The sequence below is a fragment of the Watersipora subatra genome, chromosome 3, assembly GCF_963576615.1.
Source record: "Watersipora subatra chromosome 3, tzWatSuba1.1, whole genome shotgun sequence".
Lineage (NCBI taxonomy): Eukaryota > Metazoa > Bryozoa > Gymnolaemata > Cheilostomatida > Watersiporidae > Watersipora > Watersipora subatra.
Genome location: NC_088710.1, coordinates 53,406,879 through 53,426,988, shown reverse-complemented (window position 1 = coordinate 53,426,988; position 20,110 = coordinate 53,406,879). Strand labels below are relative to the sequence as shown.

Below are 20,110 nucleotides of genomic sequence, written 5' to 3'. Positions count from 1 at the left end.
CATTGTCGGCTTTATAATAAGACGACTTAAATATGTTAAAGCTTTGAAGCTTGAATATGTTAAAGATTAGCGTTAGATTTCATGTAAATGAAAGCTCTGCAACTAACTTTAGATAATACTGAATGCATTCATCTGTAAAATAATGCCAAAGACAAAGGTATAGTATGTATGGACGCCAGAAAGAAATCGGCTAATTGAATCTTCTTCAGGGCCTTTGGACCTTTAGAACTTTCGTTGTATTTTGGCTAATAAATAAAAGTGAGCCTTTTTTGATAGTTAATCGGTCGAAGTTTCACTGCATACATATCTTTATACTTGTGAGCGTAATAATTAAGTGTAATAAAAATAACTTTTTCTTTGCAATCTATGGCAGCCATTTATACAATACCATGTAGCTTATGGGAGCATTGTCAAGATATTTTGGTTGACAATATTATATGGGAAATACTTTGAGTATAGCACTACATTAACAATTGTCTTCTTTTAAGGTCACATATTGTTTCAAGAGTCTCTTCTAATTGCTCTAACGTGACAAATCGCATCTGGTCTTGGACTCATCCGTTTTCTGCTTCTGCATTTCATTAGCATTACCACCAACGTTGTTCAAATTTTCTATGTATGAGCCATTTGCATTGCCTATTTCGTAGATGCGTTAGAGTAAAATTTATAACTAATTGTAATCCTCAAGCAATGTGTAATATAGTTGTTTTTCCTGAGATCATCAGTGGCGTGTAATGGGAGTTATCTTCTCATCTACGAACCGCATTTCTCCGCGAATCAACATACCCAAATCGTGGTGGTGGCGGCCAGTTAGTATTAGTAATAGCATGAACGTGGGCGAACGAACACGATGTCGAAGTACAAGACTTTTTAATTAAATCGAATGCACTGTAAGCTATTACATCGTGTCTGCGTTTCATTATCGCCAACAACACAACAGCCAAACCTGCATTGTCAACCGTTTGCGGATAGTAAAACACGGATTTATAACTGTAAACTGGGAAACCTTTGCATTTATTGTAAATATTTTCAATCAACTGCGTGTCATTGCTGTCTAAATAAAGCCTTCATCGTTTTCAATTTTTTTTAAAAATCTCAGATTGATTCGGTGTTGATAACGATTGTAGGAGAACTTTGATACGAAGTGGAAAGTTCTATTGTAGCTTTCATGTTTGCAGGGTATCAGAACTCACGGATGCTTATAACATAACTTACCGCAAAGTTTAAACATGAACTACCCTAACCATATGGGTGGTATGATGCCACACCATTCCAATCAGCAGGCCAGTGGCCATGGAATGCAAATGCAGAATCCTTATCATATGGGTGCCATGGCTAATGCACTCCCACACACAGACATGCATACGCCATTTGGAGACTCTGAATATAACCATCGGATAAGTGTTCTGGGAGAACCTGGTGGTTCATGTATCAGTGCCTCTGCATTTGATCACTTGGAAGAGTTGGTGTGGCTTGGTACTCGGGCGGTAAGAGATTTGATTAATGTAGCTAGTTCTGCATAGTTCAAAAAAATTTTGTTGAAGTAATTATAGCAACTGTTTAAGACCTTTATAATGCATTTTATGGCTCTTCAAATATCATTTCTAGGGCTATGTTGCCTCATTTTATGGATCTAACCTCAACAAATACACAGCATTTAGAGTACACGCTAGTGATGAAGTTGTACAGATCTTGCCATCCCAGCCTGGTGTCTACACGCTAACTCATGAAGAACTTAGGTTGCATTACAGAACAGGCCGAGTTGCTCAACGTTTTGTGTAAGTACCGGTATATAAGAATAGGTGTATAAGAAATATCAGCATATGAAAAATACTAAATCGATACTTAGAGGTCTACTGGTTTAGCAGAAAGTTAGAATCGCTGGCGTCTCAGGTCTAGCAAAGTTATTTATACGGCTAGTTAGAGGTGGAACGAGACAGGTTTTTTAAGTTCGAGATGAGACTCGAGACACTGTCTTGTGAAAAGTCGAGACTTGAGACACGAGACAGTAAAATAATGAGCATTTGGTGATGATTTCACTACACAAGTACTAGCTACTCGGTATATATAAATTAATAAATCTATTTTTAAATTGAATTTTCAACTGGTGTAAACGATTTAAATACAACATTTTAATTATTATAGTGATATGCATGTAGTTTTTGTAAACAAAAGTGACACAAACAGCTCTAGAATACCGAAGTTATATATTCTAAGAATTTTGAGCTTGATTGATCATAATTATTATAAACATATTGCTTTGTACATGTATATTTTTACCATCTATTGAATAGTTCTTACTTTTTAATGTAATGTGTAATGAAACCGATAGCCGTCGCTCTACAAAGAAATACCGCAACTAAAAGAACACACGATAACACTTTCATTCTTATCGTTTCATTAATGTTAAGTTTTGTTTATGTGTTAACTGTAGTATGTGAATTATATTTAAATTGTACTCATGAAATTATATTAATTACTGTATACATGTATATTCTTATATTGAGTTGAAAAAACGTCATTGTTAACCGAACACGGACTATGGTCGACACGGCCTTTCGTTCGTTTCTCCGTGTCCGGGCAAGTTTTACCCGCGATTGGTAGTATATACGTAAAAGAGGCCCGAATTTTATGAAGGTCAGTTGGTGTTTAGACACGATACGATAAAATACAGACATTTTACCCGCAAAAGTTATCCAATTTATTAAATTGGATTATCCGAAGAGCAATTAGATACGACCGGTATCTGTTTTAAGAACACAGAACCGAACTAAAATATAACAGGGTCGTTGTCCGGACTACATGATTAGACTCAGTGGCCAACATAATCAATAGCCACAGGTAGTAACGGACCGGGTAGAACTTTAAAGGCAGCTGCCCGCAATCCGTTACAATATATGGAGTTGTTGCTACCGCAAGAAGCCATGTTTTAACGACCGTGCGCAGGCGCTTTAGTTCTATTTCCTGTCTCGAGTTTGGCAATAGTTAACTCGAGACCGATACGAGACAGGTCGATACTCGAGATGTCTCGTTCCACCTCTACGGCTAGTCTTGTTGGTCTCTGTCACGGCTTTTATGAGCTAATGAAAACTATTCATGAACTCTATTACTTCAAGGATTTTTGGCTTGCTTTCTTGCAGAGCTGCGGACTTTCACAATATGCAGTGCATGATTCACACACCTAACAACAGTTTACTTGTTGGCGGACATCAATCTACAGTGTTTGAAATGGATTTGACTAGACTGCAACCAATTAATAAGGTTTGTTGGAAACATATTAAATGACTGCAACTGGTATCAGAAGTTTGAAATGTTGAATTTAAATTACACATCATCGAAAATATGAACAGAGACTCAAAAACTATGATATTAGCTTGTTACAAAGGTTTTTGTAAAAGTAATATACTGCCAGTAGACATGTTCTCTATTAAACTGTGTATAATAACAGATGTTTGTTCACAGCATCAAGTAGATGATGTTGGAGTAGCCATTATGAGATCAACTAACAGGCATTTTCTATTTGGTGATACAACAGGCAAGGTGAGTGTTGTTTGATTTAATAACTGTTTACATACATAACGCATGTCATCGAATTTCAGCTTATTGATTTGGTAGAAAACTATTTCTGCTTTATCAGTAGCTTTAGTTTTTTACAGCACCTCACTGCAATCGCAACCAAACAATGGCTATATGTTCATTTGCTCTCTGCTAACTATTTCAGTGATAACTCACGAGTTATTTGAAAAATTCTACTTCAGTTCGTTAATAAATCCGCGTTATAGTGAGACAAGGTCGTCTCAATTCAGGTTTGGGTTTCCCTATTGTCTGTGAAACACTACATCTCAAATGAGTGCTATTAGGGTTCCTCCCGTATTTATCACCTTTTTAGTTTTTAGATGCACACCCAATATTATAGACTTAGTGATATGATTGATTTGTATGCGCTGCAGCCCTTCCAACTTTTCATATAATCTCTGTGCTATTCGTATGTTAGTTGTTTACTTGCTTGCTAGTAATTTAATCATAATAGGCCTATTGTTATTATTATTTTGATTGACCTCTACGAGAATAAATATTGTTCTTTGTGGTAGTGTCAGGAGAAGTTGATGAAATTATAAGAGCAACTTTTCTTTTTGTTAGCGGAGCTTATACGGGTGGCTTAAATATTTTATTTGGTTCCTGTTATAATAATGAATAAACTGTATAATAATATAATAGTATAATATAATATATATAATATAATAGTATAATAATGAATAACTGTATGTTGTTAGTAGTGGTTTTTAGTGAGAAATTGTTTGTTGTACATAGTTTTGAACATTCATAGAAAGATTTTTTGAGTTGGATTTGATTCAGTCAGCTACTTCTCTAAAAATAGGAAAGGAAGAAATCTGGTCACTGCTACTATTATGCCAATAGACCACTAGTTCAGTATGTTTAGATGTGTGATTCATTGGTTTTGCTGTATATGTTTGCTCTGTGTCTAGTCGAGCTCATATTCTTGCTGTATCTCATTAGCTTCATTTTTGCATTTGAGCCTGTGTATAATCACTCCTTAGAAGAAGTTGAAGGTTAGCATTTTTCCTAACTTCAAATGTTATCTACAAAGCCCTAAAATGCTGCACTGTTTGATCATAGTATCATCTATCAATTTCTGTGACACAGTTTTGGCGTTATCAAGATAACTGCCTACGATAACTGCCTAAGCATAAACTATATACGCATTTTGAATCTCCAGTAACAAATCCCACTGTGCCATTGTGTCTGTTATTCTGTGTGAACAATATGTGCTTTCAGATTTTTTTTTGACGATTTCGTCCTAACTTCTCACACATATGCTCCGTGCCCTCTGCCAGGTCACCAGAAATATTTGTTTTTAAACTCCGTCTGGTACCTGAGAACCAGCCTCTTAAACACCCACCTGATTGGAAACTCAAGAATTAATCTTCCCATGTGTTAAGGACAAATGCCCTCGATGAACGTGTTCATAAACTGTTGTCATAAAAGCTGTGTAGCAATTAGTGTTGAACATCTACTCATCTGTGGGCTATCTGATTGAAGATGAAAGAAATCAACTCACAGCTTAATGCTAGTCGGAATATTTGTTGTGTGATTGTGTGGTGGGAGTTGTTTTGCAAACAGCAGACATAATTTGGTAGACTTGTCTAGTGTTATGTTATTAGCATATCTATACCGCAGCGGTAAACTGAAGCTATTCATATAATGCTGACCAAGTATATGCTATTTATATAATGCTGACCAAGTGTATGCTATTCATATAATGCTGACCAGGTGTACGCTATTCATATAATGCTGACCAAGCGTATGCTATTCATATAATGCTGACCAAGTGTATGCTATTCATATAATGCTGATCAAGCATATGCTATTCATATAATGCTGACCAAGTGTATGCTATTCATATAATGCTGACCAAGCGTATGCTATTCATATAATGCTGACCAAGCGTATGCTATTCATATAATGCTGACCAAGCGTATGCTGTTCATATAATGCTGACCAAGCGTATGCTATTCATATCACGGTGACCAAGCGTATGCTATTCATATAATGCTGACCAAGCGTATGCTATTCATATAATGCTGACCAAGCGTATGCTATTCATATAATGCTGACCAAGCGTATGCTATTCATATAATGCTGACCAAGCGTATGCTATTCATATAATGCTGACCAAGCGTATGCTGTTCATATAATGCTGACCAAGCGTATGCTGTTCATATAATGCTGACCAAGCGTATGCTATTCATATAATGCTGACCAAGCGTATGCTATTCATATAATGCTGACCAAGCGTATGCTGTTCATATAATGCTGACCAAGCGTATGTTATTCATATCACGGTGACCAAGCGTATGCTATTCATATAATGCTGACCAAGCGTATGCTATTCATATAATGCTGACCAAGCGTATGCTATTCATATAATGCTGACCAAGCGTATGCTATTCATATAATGCTGACCAAGCGTATGCTGTTCATGTAATGCTGACCAAATGTATGCTATTCATATAATGCTGACAAAGCGTACGCTATTCATACAATGCTGACCAAGCGTATGCAGAAAAATTCGGTTTATGTTTGGCTGATGTGGTACTTCGCCTATAGAAGTGTAGTATTTTTACTCAAAGGTGACTTTTTCTGTAGCCCAATTTTAATCAATTTATTTTTAAGCAGAATGGAAGTAAGTGTTTTTTAATATAAGTAATTGTGCTTTTATCTTCATGTTATGTGATTTTTTGGGCTGAAGATGACACGGAGTCAAATATGCTGGTCATTGTTAATTTATCATAACATCTCTTCATCGCCTTTGTACATTTTTATGTATATAGATTTCTTTGAGAGATCCGCGGTCGCTAAAAGTCGAGAACCAGTTTCAGGCTCACTCATACACGCTGTCTGACTTTGACACATTTGAGAACTACATCGTTTCCTGTGGCTTCTCAAAAGCCCCTCCTATGCGTGGCGGTAGTCAGATAGATGGGTAAGTTTCGAATATTGAAGTATAGAGTGGGTAGCTGCTAAATATGCTTAGGCATTCGAGTGTCTGTGTGCCCTACTCCCTGAATGTAGTTTGGAAAGCAGTTTGTGTTGTCTCTCTTAACAGATGAATAATCTTCATGAGTGACCATTGAAAGACACATTCCAATTCTAGCGTTTGTCAAGCCATGACCTGTAAAACTGTAAAAATATGGAATAGGTTTTGCTGTGTTTAACACACATATAACCTATTTAACCACTTATAACCTTTTGGAATACAAAAATGCTTTAAAGGGTAATTTCTTTAGTGTCTCTCAATGGTTAGCTAGTTTTTAGAATGGGTTTTTCTCAAAATCAATGTAGGTGTCTGTTGGTTCAACTGCCTATATTAAATATCCACCTTTTTTTATCATGTTACCTATAAACCACAGTGCATGGCTATAGCAGTTTCCAGTAGAATATTCATAATAACTTTAGACCTGGTTTGCTATAGCATCTATTACTATATACATGTATTTTTAAGGCGTTTACCTTATATTGTTATAAATTGATATTTTCAGGTGTGATTCATGATCCACAATATTTAGAGCATCACACAAAAATTGATATTATTTGACATTGTTTCACGTAAGTGGCTAATTTCAATTACTGTGTTTTGTTTTTTAAATGAAGCAGTAACATTCTTTCTAGCCATATAAAAGGAAAGCCAGAGTTTGTTTTCGCTGTCTCTTTCTGTCTCTGTTCACAGTTTTTGATTGTGAACAGAGACAAAACAGCTAAAAGATAACAGATAAAAGAGCGTTATTAACTTTTTAATATGCATCACCTTTGCACCGGAGGAAAGCTGCATATATACAGTAGATGCTTGCTCTTATAACGTATATCTCCTATAATGTAAATTCCAGGTAACGTAAAAAATTTATGTGAAATTTTTGCTTCCTACTTAAAGAATTAGATATAACTAAAAAATATATAAATAAAGATATAACTAAAACTATAAATAAAGATATAACGTAAAGTGTCAAGTCGAGCGAGTTTTCAAATTTGATTTGAATGTTAGTTTATCTTGCCGTACTTGCAAAAGAAAAAGCGCCAAGTGGACAGCATTATATCCATTACATATATAACTTTCGGGGCATTCTAGTTCGTCGTAGTATATGGTTGAATGTGTTGACAAAAAGGAGAATAGCATAGCTGCGCAGTTGTCTATAAATACTTGAAGGCAATTGATTGGTGCAGTTGTTACAGTGTTGGTCTACCAATGTGGTTGTCACGAGTTGGAGTATCATCGAAAGTTATCTTTTATCCTAACCATAACCCCTGAATACTTATAAACGACGAACAGGTAGAACTGCTTTTATAGTAGAGATTTTGTTGTTTTGGCTTATTGTAGACATATAAAGTATTTGTTATTAGTTTTACTTTGCATAATAGACTTTGCTGTTTAAAAAAAAAGTAAATCATTGTAAATGAACGTAAAAATATGCAGTCCCTATCAAATTGTTGTAAAATTACCGCAATCATCGTCTATAAAACCAGTGAGATTGACCATAAAAAGGAGAAAAGTTGTCGATGCAAACGAATAATACTGCAGTTACGGTACAGCCCACAAATTAAAAGAGTTAAGTCAAGTTTTTCCTTTTGGCATGGCCAAAGAGAAGAGTTTGGAAAGATCTTGGAATGGATTAGACAATTTACATGTCTTTTACTGTTCTTATCACGTAAATTCCCTATAACGTAAGCGTTCCGAGAACGGATTACTTACGTTGTTGGAGCGCCTACTGTGTTATCACGTAGTGGGTCGACAAGGGTTAGGTGTATTGCACAAGCTCCACCTTGTTAAAACAACACTAACGCAAACTGAGATAAGACACCCACTGGAGTATTATAGAAACGTATAAAATAGTTTGGATTATTTCTTTAAGAACACAGCTCAACATACTAGAATAGAATGTTAATGGTGAAATCAATAACTTTTCATAACCGTGTAAGAGTTTAAAATTGTCAGTAATTTTGCAGCTTGATGCGCGAAAGCAGGTCAGATCATCTAGCCATTTGTTGTGTTTTGTGAAAGCGTTAATCAGCGCCCATTTTCTTCAGGTTTCTAATGCTGTACGATCTGAGGATGATGAGGTCAGTAGCCAACCTGCAGTGTGTGATTGAACCATACTATTTGCGATTTGTACCCAGCTACACGAGTAGAGTCTTTGTTGTTTCACATGTGAGTATATCAATTCATAGAGATCTGTCGATATACTGTATTATCGCTAACTCATCGATGTCAGCAAGTAAACTTGCAATTTTCGATGGGTTTCCACGATTTGAACGTGACACACAAACCTTTGATGACAGTCTATTGATGACGCCAATTCAAGGTTGGCAAAAATATCGATATTTTTAATAACATATCACTGATATATATCATGATATTTATTGATATTTTTGATATGTATGATATTTATCCCACGACCAAACACGAGCGAAGCGATCGTTTGGGAGATTTATGATAAATGCATATGTGCACATAACTCCCGAAAAATTATCCGTTAACGGCCGTGACCAAACCCTTGTACCGAAATCTCATCAACAAATTTAACTATTTTTGTGTAAAGTCGTTTAAGTATTATAATGATACAAAACACATATAAACCTATTTAAATATGTTACCAAGTCTTTGAAAAGTTTCTGCGATATCCTAAAACTAACCTATCTGATCGGATTATACATAAATAGACAGATTAATTTGGCCTAAAATCAAAATAAAAACTTGACATGCCTATTTTAATCAAAATTAAGACCGGCCAACGAAACGCCGATAAGGCCATGTGGCAGAGAGTAAAACCATTTTCATGGGGGGCTGTATATCATTGGTCATAGCAACCAATATCAAGAAGTTGTGATATTTATCTAGATTTCTGTATTTATATCTAAAAATTATGCTGAATTTAAAAATCTAAACAGATTTTAGCTGGTTGTCATAGAAATAGATGTATATCTATAAGAAAATGTAGGCCTTTTACATAATTTTGCAGATATTAAAAACGGCTTGGCAGTACCGCGATATTGGGCACAGCCGCATTATCATCAAGAAAATCTTTAAAAAAGAAATAACAGTAACGTAGTGCATTGTCACTATATACTGCGATCTTGTAAATTCGAATGATTATTCTTATAACTAAATATTATAATAATCTCATAAAATCGAATAATTATTCTTACAATTAAATATTGTAATAATCTTATAAGAATCGTTAGAAAAATATCATCGTCATTTCCTTTACTTTCACTGCTTTGGACATCAGTTGGAATACCAAAGTACTCATTATAAGTGTCCAAAATGTCAGAGTACGGTAGAATCGGCAAAAAAAGAAATGATTACTTTTCAGTACTTCTACGTTAATTACAGAAACCTTCGGCAATTGGACAATACCACAGACTGGTGAAATGTGCACGTTTTTTTCGTGAAATGCGCACGACTTAATGGTTCTACTCCCTGTCACACGGCCTAATCGCGTTTCATTTGTTGGTCTTAATTTTAATTAAAAAAACGCTAGTCAAGTTGTAATGGCGATTTTAGGCCAAATCAATCTGTCTAGTTATGTATAATCCGATCATATGGGTAAGTTTTAGGATATTGCAGTAACTTTTCAAAGACTTAAAACATATTTAAATAGTTTTATATGTGTTTTGTATCATTATTATACTTAAACGACTCTACACGAAAATGGTTACATTTTTTGATTGGATTTCGGTACAAGGGTTTGGTAATGGCCGTTAATGGATAATTTTTCGGAAGTTGTGTGCGCATATGCATTTATCATAAAGCTCCCAAACATTCGCTACGTTCGTGTTTGATCGTGGGATAACCAATGTCACTGCCTTGGTCTGGCTGTCCTTGTTTATCTGTGTTGGGAAAGCCTATTAGGCCTCTGTACAAGTATTTGACAATTTTAGGTGTTATTTTGTATTTTTAGACTTGGCAATAGTTGTAAGGTGAAAACGGAATGGTAAAATAGCCATTTTTCAAAAATAACGATTTTTTTCACTCAAAATCTATCGGCGATATATATCGATGATTTATATATCAAGCGATATATATCAAACCAACCCTGCGCCAATTGTATTGCAAATTTCTCATTTTCTCAAGAGAGGACAGTATCAAATTATGGACACGACAGCTGCCATGACATCACCAACACACAACGTTTGCTTGCTAGAGGCTGCTACTGCTCCGATATCTGCTATGGATGTCTCTTCTACGCTCCAACATCTCGTCTTTGGTGATCAAGGTGGTTGCCTTCATCTCTATTCAACCAATTCTCAAGATGGCAGTGTGTCGCCATTCAATCAATTTTCACAAGAAACGACATTTGCCGATGTTGTAAGTAATTACAACATTTATAGTTGTCAAGCTTTACTTGTTTTATAAAGTTGTTTTTTCTGTAGATATCTTGTAACTATCATTTACTCGACTTAACTGATGCTATATAGGTGGAGCCACCGCCTCCCATGTCTATGGATGACCCAATGGCTGTCTACGCATCTGTACCCATGCCTTATCCTGGACATGGCTCATTACTGTCGGATTGGCCTGCAGCCTACACACAGAGAGTTTATAGAGAGCCAGCATCCATCGACCCCAGCATTCTGGCTAATATGACCATGAGTGGGAACATAGGCTATAGTAAAGCCCCAGCCAACTATGTTCGTTTCCCATACAAAACCACGAGCAACCAACAAGATGGTCGTCAACATCGAGGCGGGCACAGTGGTCGTGGAGGCAGGTCTAGAGGGTAAGACAAGCTGTGTGGTAATTCTTTGGTATTTAGTTCTACTGCACAATGACTCAACTTAGACAGTGGATGGTGATTTTATGTACCGTAAACCTTCTATTTGAATGCCGCCTCTAATTGAACTCCACCGTTATTTGACTGCCACCCTGAGAGAAGGGTTGAAAAATTGAGCGCCACTCTCTAGTTGCCACCTCCATTTGCCCACCACTTTGACAAGCTTTGATCTTTACAAACCCATAATATCCATTGATCAGTAAAAAAGTGTCCACAAAATTTTATTAATAATCAATTGTTTACATCAGTAACAATTGATTCTCTTATCCAACTCCAAAGATTTTCTTTTATTTCGTTAAAACTTTGAATGCAACACCTTAGAAATAATTAGTAACTGTCTCAGGCTGATAGTAGTTCCTTGTTTAATGCGGTTTTGATATTGTACTTAGAAGTACTATATATAATAAACAGTTAACATTTATGATGGTACGAAGATTAAGTTTAGCGAGCAATATATAGTATATAATATCTATGTATTGTTATAATAAAGCTATGATATCATTGGTTAATTGCAAACAATATATAGAGATAAACAACCAGTAGAGGTATTTCTCAGTTTCCCAATGCATAGTTATTAAGACATCTTTGACAAGTTTGAGGTAAGTTAGCAGATTTATTGCATCCAAAAGGTTAATATTGCTCCACCGGAAGAGGACAAAATATAAGCGACAGCACTTCGCCGGAAAAAGAGCTAAATTTATTTTCCCAAAATTCTGATGAGCCATTTGAAAAATACAACGCCAGCCTCTATTCTAATGCCACCTCCAATTGATTGTCACTGTAGAGGAAAGGTGGAAAAATAGAGCACCATGGCGTTCAATTAGAGGTTTTACGGTATGTTAAATTTGTTTATCATCCAGTAAATAAATGTTGTCATAGAAGCAATGAAATGATAAGGAAACCTTTTTGTTTATGTCGTTTGTTTAACCTCCTGTGCACTGTATTTGGTGGAGGTGATTTCACTAACATTTTTACCAGTGCTAAATGCTGGCATATCTACAAATATTTTTGGTCACTTGCAGACAAGTACCAGCCTCTCCTATTGGCAGAGAGGACGACCCGTTTATGACAGTGCCCAAGGAATACCGCAAGGTTGAAATAAAGTACTCGAAGCTGGGAGTCGAGGACTTTGACTTTAGGCACTATAATCGTACACATTTTGCCGGTCTGGAGACGCATATACCTAATGCTTACTGTAACAGCATGCTGCAGGTAAATATCCTGTCAATTCATGTCTCTTAAAAATGTTAACCAGCCATTCGTCTGTCTCACAACAGTTCATCAGCTCCTGGTCTTCGTAAATATTTTCTAACCCATCACATACGACACGCTGTGTATGCAAGGTTACAGCAAAAGATATTTATGGCATCCTTCACGATGTTCAATCAACTCACTGTGGTCTATTATAGGTATGAGTGCTAGACCTCGGGCTCGTGTGGGGGTTCACAAAATTGTTCTATCACGAGTGCTTGATAATGCTCCTTCACCTTTATTTATAGTTTCTGTTAGGATTACATATTGGATTTTTGTTTTCATTAGCAATGCCAACTATTGTCAGTGACAGCGTGCTAACAGGGGTTGTAGCAAACATGGGAAGTCAGTGCAACCTTTATATTTACTGCCTAGCAAGAAAAAGTTGTTGTTTGTACGATCTGTGAAGATGTTTATAAATCAACCTTAAAGCTTGCATGGTACCGCAGTGATGTACAGACGAGCCATGTAAGTGCTTGGAGAAACCCAGTTTAACTATTCAGTAAAATATACTGAATAGTTGAACTGCAGCTAGAGTATCTAGTTGACAGGCAGTATAAACTACTATTGGAGTATGAGTTGAACGGTCCGTGATAGCTTGTGTGACTCTCACTTCAGTGAGTCTCACTCATTGGAGAGACGCAGACAAAACTAAACCTCATAAAAATGCTTGTATGTGCAAGTCTAGGTGCAAGTTGATCATAAGAACGCCGAGGACTGAATGGGTAGTTTTTAAATTTTTATAGGTCATGCTGCAATCTGTATGCCACTCTCATGTGGTTTGCATATACAATGTATATATAGGACAGGTGAAGGTCGCACTATATTAATTTCTTTCGTTGTATGTACAATGTTGCAAGTAAAACATAACAAATGTTTCTGTTAGAGTACATAATGTATTCCTTGAAGCTGCTAACATAAATTATCACAATCCAGTTTTTGATCGCCTTCACATTAACAGATAGCTAATGCTACCGCTTTCGGTGGTAAATTAAATCAGTAAGTCAGTAACATCCTTACAATGTTTGCGAACTTTTAAGTGGCATGATATCATAGTGGGACTCTTATTGCTGCGAATTTTGTCTTCCAATTTGTCTCTTTGAAGTTGGTTGATTCATGGAGTAGCCCTCCTATTTTTTCTATTTCCTTGTAAGTTGTCAAACATGTTGCGCTACAATTGCAGGTGCTTTACTTCATTGAGCCTTTGAGAGCCACTCTACTCAACCACCTTTGTCAGCAAGAGTTCTGTCTCGCTTGTGAGCTCGGTTTCCTTTTTCATATGTTGGATGTGTCTAAGGGGATGACATGTCAGGTAAGGCCCACTTTCTGGCTGCTCCTGCTGCCACGGACATATCTTAGCTTGGAAAGTTACTATCACTTACACAAGGGGCTGGCATAGTCCACCTGCAGTTGATTAAATTATAATCATACTTTTGAGGGTTGTGTTCATGTCATCATCAATGTACCCGCTGTGTGTACTAGGAGTTATCTGTTCATGTAGTCATTAATTGTAATGTACCTACTGTTTACTAGGACTTATCTGTTCATGTAGTCATCAGTTGTAATGTACCTACTGTGTGTAGAAGCAGTGAGCTGTTCATGTATTCATTAAATGTACATGTAATATACCCGCTGTGTGTACTAGGAGTTATCTGTTCATGTATTCATCAATTGTAATCTACCTACTGTGTGTAGTAGCAGTTGTCTGCTCATGTTGTCATGGATTAAGTAAAACATGCGATGGAAATAATGGTTTTTTTAGGCCAACAATTTTCTGCGGGCATTCAGAACAATCCCAGAAGCATCGGCTCTCGAGCTCAATTTTGGCGATGACGATGAGGCCAGCAAAAAGAATCTCGCTAGAATTATACAGAATTGGAGTAGATTTGTTCTACAGCAAATCCATACTGTGAGTTTGTCACTTTATTTCTCCATCTTGACTTTTCCATTCTGATTATCTTGTTGCAATAACTGCTGACAAAAAGCAAGATTTTAGTGGCTCAAGTTTTTTTATTGTGGTTCTCAGACTAGGATACATGTTTGTTCAGTTTGTCAATTCTACTGTCCTTTAAAGTGTGTTGTTTATTCATTTTGGTTATTATTTATTTATGTTGCTGAGATGTTTATTTGTTGTACATATTATTAAACTTTACAATTAAAATGCCAATATACATAAATATTATAGCATGTACAGTCAAACATGAATAACTCGCCCACGAATAGCTCGAACACATGGTTAACTCGAACGGTTTCTTTGGTCCGTTCCCACGTAATGATAAATTGCTATAGATAACTCGAACTCAACACTGTTAACTCGAACTGTTTTTTGCCCAACGGCTACCGAAATGGTTGTTATCGCTTTAGAAAATCACTTTATTCCAATCCATAGAGGTAAACCTCAACTTTTCGTAATTCATAAGCGTCGTTATGACCACCATCGGCAAAATATTTTTGTCAACGACTTTTCTCAAGGTTTGGTGAAATTTGATTTATACCAAACATCCACTTAGCGATCGCCCTTCGGAAGCAAGGTAAAGTGAGGTAATCTTTGCATAAACTTCAAGAAAAATCGGCAAAATTGATCGTGGGTAAAACGCTCAAAAGAAAAAGACGTCTTTTCTTTTGAGCATTTCAACAACGATCAAGTTTTGCTGATGTCAATCTAAAAAACGTCCTGGCAATAACATCACCTCAAACAACACACGCATCTCAAGTGATAGAAAAATCTCTATACTTTTTGATAAAAATGTTTTAAACTTTACATTAGAAGCATTTAATTTGAAACAAGCCATTTGTGCTTTTGAATTATATTATAGTTTGTATATGTACATGTATCTACTAATAAATAAGTAAATACATGGACTTGTGACAGAGCTCTGATAACTTGAGCGCTGTGATAATTCGAACACTTTCGCTCGGTCTCGTGAAGTTCGAGTTATCCATGTTTGACTGTATTTCTGAAGCTTATGCCTATCTGATATATCACTTACTGAGTGTCTTTTGCCAGTTGCTTCCATTAATTCGTTTAGGTAGCCAATCTGCACAAGGCAACTCTGCCACCTGTTTTGAGTTGTCATTGCTACAAATGCTGCATGAGCAGCTCTTGTTTTATTTTTCTTTGTCATAAAAATATATTTAAACATCTTAATGGGTATCATCTCATAAAATAACGTTTCACAGTAATGACCAACATAAAGCCTACAGGCGCCATCGAGGAAGACCCACTTTCACTAGTACACCAATAACTTGCAGTACAGCTATATATAACCGGTGTTGTGTGTCATGATGGGTTGTAGCTGTTGACCGCTCTGTTCATCGTTATCATCCGTATCTATCTAGTCCTGCAATATACTCATATTTTAGGAGATATGCAGACCTTCCAATGATACAGTTTCTTCTACTACTGATGATAGGTATGTTCCATTGTGTGTCCTTGGTATTCTTACCCTCTTACCTCCTCTCTCCTCTCGCTTTCCTCCCTCTCTACAGCCCTATCGGATATATGTATACTAGAGTAAGACATGACATGGCTGCTTCTTCTGCAGGAGTGGTGAGCCTACAGTGATAGAGAAGCTGTTTGCTACTACAAGCACGACAATACGAGAGTGCAGCAAGTGTGCGAGTTCTTCTGAAAGGGACTCGCAGGCCTTTATGTATAATATGATCTATCCAGAAGCCCCTGTAGACGGTGAGATGCTTGTTCGCTTCTTGTAATGAGTCTTATCACGGATTAAGGCTAAGCATTTTTATTCTTTGAAAATTGTTTGCGCAAGGCCTCGTCATTTTAGTAAGCAGTAAACCTGGTGACGAGGAGTTGACGGATGGTTGGCTTTTAAAAATGATTAGTGTAAGCACATCCATTGTTGTAGCTGATTAAGCTTTGTTGAAAGAGGAAAACTTTGGTTTAATTTAGAGTAAACGAGGTGAATGAAAGGAGGTAAGCGCAGTTATTAGCTGCTCGCTGCTGCATCATTTGATGAGTATGAGGTCAGCTGCTGACAATCGAGGTTGTCCAGGATATATATCTGGATATCTAATTCAGTTGAGTTGCTATACTTCTTTTTTGCAGCGGTGAGCTTTGAGTTTCCTCGAGTGCAATTTTCCAGTGTGGTAGCCGGGAGCATGATGGCCAGTCAAAATCAACCTTCATTTTGTAACAAGTGTAATGGCTTCCAGCCTCATGTGAGTAGAGGGCACATCTCTAATCATTCGTAATATAATGTGTACTTGGAATGGATATGCTTGCATGGTGTTCCTTTGTAACATTTAATCTACAGTGTACATGGTTGTATGGTGTTCTTTTGTAGCATTTAATCTACAGTGTACATGATTGTATGGTGTTCCTTTGTAGCATTTAATCTACAGTGTACATGATTGTATGGTGTTCTTTTGTAGCATTTAATCTACAGTGTACATGATTGTATGGTGTTCTTTTGTAGCATTTAATCTACAGTGTACATGGTTGTATGGTGTTCTTTTGTAGCATTTAATCTACAGTGTACATGATTGTATGGTGTTTCTTTGTAGCATTTAATCTACAGTGTACATGATTGTATGGTGTTCTTTTGTAGCATTTAATCTACAGTATATATATATTCTTGTTTGATGTATCTGGACCCACCTTTTGTATAAAACTTACTTTACAAATGCACATCTCTGTGTGTATCTGTGTTCATGTTTATTATAATGCATATTTGATGTGTAAAGGCTTTTGTAAGCCCTACTTGGGTGTTCAGTGCTTTTGTAAGCCCTACTTGGCTGTTCAATGCTTTTGTTCCACGTTTCTAGACTCAAAAAAGATTGCTCAAGAACTTACCAGATGTTATCGGACTAAATTGTCAAGTAGATAATGCTACAACGTGTGATTTCTGGAAACGACAACTTGACCTTGTGGCCCAGGAGCATGCCCATAATTCATACGCAGAGCCTGTGACCACTGAAAAGCGAAATGTGTAAGATTATACCTTCTATTTGTTTCCATAAATTAGAGCGGCACGTTTATAAATGGTTTTGTGCTCAGTCAGCAAGCAAAACTGCGACTGATTACAGGTCCGCACCAGTTTAACTTCAGTTTTATAAACACAATCTTTTTTGTTGTCCTTCTGAAAAATGTGCTTTTCAACTGAGTAAAACTAGCGAAGTGCGAATTTAATTGTTTTTTATTCTTCTAGAAATAAGAAGCCATGTCGCTATGGAAGCGGCTGCACGAGAGCCGACTGTTACTTTTACCATGAAGGAAGAGAGTAAGTATCATATTTGTACTATCACAGGATTAAATACATGTATGTAAAAAAGTCTTAAAATAACTGTCAATAATATAGCAGGAGTTGTTCTCCTTTTATAAAGAGGGTGAAACCATTCTTAAACTAGGCTTCTTATGTTTGTTGGGATTTGGGTTGTTTTTGTTTGTTAGATCAAGCAACTCCTATGGTCTATCTATAAAAATATAAAGATATTATTTCATTGAATATATCCCAAATCTGCCTCTCAAAGTTTTAGATGTAGCATTTGCTGGATAATTCACTCAAGGAGGAGCAGGTGTGCAATAGGATTATATTTTCAATATTAATCACAAGGGTACAGTTGTTGTTCTTGCAGCGACATGGCCAGTATGGCTGGGCATGTTGTTGTTAATAAGTCTGATCCACCGAGTTGGGTGTCACTCGGACTGGCTGTCAAACTGCTTCCCGATGGCCAAGTATCTGTGACAGATGTGGAGGATCCTTATGAGGTAAACATTTTATTTATTTATAGTCGATTCTGTGCTAATATCCATAGCAATAGGCGAGTTGAATAGGATTTGATTGCTGCTGCACATTACAAGTCAATTCTGGTATAGCATCACAGTAGTTTATAGCTGGTACTAGTGAAGACATGTCCAGTTAAGCGATATATCATTTTATCATCTTATTATAAAAGTTGCAAAAGAGTAATATGATTTGTTTTAGAGTGGTAATAGATTATATTTAAAGTTCTAGAGGGATGATATCGCTTTTAAGAAGTGAGCAAACTGAATTGTGTAATTTCTTTTCGTACTATTGAACCACTTGTATGTGTCTATTTACTGACCGACCTCGAGAGTCTTCCTGCGAGCTTTGACCCGGTTCAAATATTTATATTACCTCATCACCATAGGTTTGTTTAAACATTGTGCTGCTGAGATGTTGCTTTGCAGTAAGCGAATACACAAGAACACATTATTCAACTGCTGAGGTCACCGAGTCACTCTTGGAATGATACTTGTATCAGATTTACCTCAGCAATTGACAAATTGCGAGGGTGATAGAGTTCGTATTGTTTGAATATCATAGTCTCCAATTACCAAACTACTCTGATGTCAATATGTCTGTTTAAGGGAAAGCGCTAGGTAGCCTGTATCACCTTGTCCAGTGGCTCTGTTTCATTTACAGGGCCGCTGTTCCGGTGAGGATGGAGTAGTTATATACGAGCTACTAGCCAGTGTCGCCCATATTAGGGAAGCTAAAGCGGGCAACAATCTAGTCTCTCATATCCATGTAGGAGAGCCTTACCATCAACGGAAAGAGGGTGTAACTACCACTCAGTTCTATCTGTTTAATGACTTCTCCATCATAGACATACAGAAGGTTAGTCAGCAGGTTTAAATACATGTAACTGCCTTCATTCTACGGCCTTACTATGCCTTAGTTGTGTCCTTAGTTGTGTCCTTAGTTGTCATTAAAACTCCTCTCTTTAGAAAGATGCTGTCAAGTTCAACATGGAATGGAAGTGGCCCTGTGCACTCTTCTATGTTCGCCGCAGATATAATGACAATTATAAGATCACATGTGAGTGTTTATGTGCCTTGATGGATTGCTCAAGTACAATTGATTATTGGAATTTGGATGCTTCCATTCGCTTTGTGCGACGAGTATCCACTTAGATTTGTATTAATATTTTACGCAGTGAAAAGTCCATTTGAGAACTATGAGTCCCTCTTCTCTGAGGCGGCCCTGGCTAGCGACAGGGCCCGCTCGGTAACCAACATACCGTTAACAGGGGAGGAAAAGCTTGTTAGTGGAGATGTAGTTGGTATTGATGCCGAGTTTGTATCCCTCAATCAGGTTTGTATTCTCTAGCAAAATTCCTTGTTGATAGCATTAGCTGCTCCTGTCACTGTTAGTACAGCAAATGCTAATAGCTTTTATTTGAAACAATAGCCAGTTTCGTATGGTATAACAAGTTAAATAAAATTTATCCGGTTTCTTAAATGCACCAGAATCAATTTTTACATAATATTAACTATTAGTTTGCAAAGAACGGATTTTTCTCGTGGTTTTTGGGCCGCACACCCTCCCCCCCCCTCCTTTTTTTTGCTCATGTGGCTGATAGACCTAAATCTTCTATAAACATGTCAACTTGACTAAAGCGGGAGGAATCAAGATTCTTTAGCGCACTTTTCAGTAAGTTTAAAATTTGGAATAATTGACAATATAGTCATTGGAGCAGTTTATAGTATAGCTCTGGTGTTACTAGGAATGGGAAAGGATTGC

General features: G+C 36.8%; 1 protein-coding gene across 2 annotated transcripts in view; it reads left to right on the top strand.

The window, feature by feature from the left end:
- Positions 1-880: 880 nt before the first annotated feature.
- Positions 881-20,110, top strand: part of LOC137391920 (PAN2-PAN3 deadenylation complex catalytic subunit Pan2-like) — a 33,942-nt gene continuing 14,712 nt past the window's right edge. The window contains exons 1-21 of one of the 2 annotated variants that reach the window (XM_068078479.1): positions 881-1,019; positions 1,179-1,487; positions 1,609-1,778; positions 3,141-3,261; positions 3,463-3,540; positions 6,354-6,505; positions 8,602-8,722; positions 10,649-10,882; positions 10,993-11,294; positions 12,371-12,560; positions 13,783-13,911; positions 14,362-14,508; positions 15,963-16,012; positions 16,145-16,287; positions 16,669-16,781; positions 17,388-17,551; positions 17,771-17,842; positions 18,198-18,330; positions 19,010-19,204; positions 19,315-19,405; positions 19,524-19,681. In XM_068078479.1, coding sequence (XP_067934580.1) covers positions 1,230-1,487; positions 1,609-1,778; positions 3,141-3,261; positions 3,463-3,540; positions 6,354-6,505; positions 8,602-8,722; positions 10,649-10,882; positions 10,993-11,294; positions 12,371-12,560; positions 13,783-13,911; positions 14,362-14,508; positions 15,963-16,012; positions 16,145-16,287; positions 16,669-16,781; positions 17,388-17,551; positions 17,771-17,842; positions 18,198-18,330; positions 19,010-19,204; positions 19,315-19,405; positions 19,524-19,681 — 3,021 coding nt within the window. In that variant the 5' untranslated portion in view covers positions 881-1,019; positions 1,179-1,229. Of the gene's footprint in view, positions 1,020-1,178; positions 1,488-1,608; positions 1,779-3,140; positions 3,262-3,462; positions 3,541-6,353; positions 6,506-8,601; positions 8,723-10,648; positions 10,883-10,992; positions 11,295-12,370; positions 12,561-13,782; positions 13,912-14,361; positions 14,509-15,962; positions 16,013-16,144; positions 16,288-16,668; positions 16,782-17,387; positions 17,552-17,770; positions 17,843-18,182; positions 18,331-19,009; positions 19,205-19,314; positions 19,406-19,523; positions 19,682-20,110 lie in introns of both variants that reach the window. The other variant, XM_068078478.1, reaches the window with a different exon arrangement.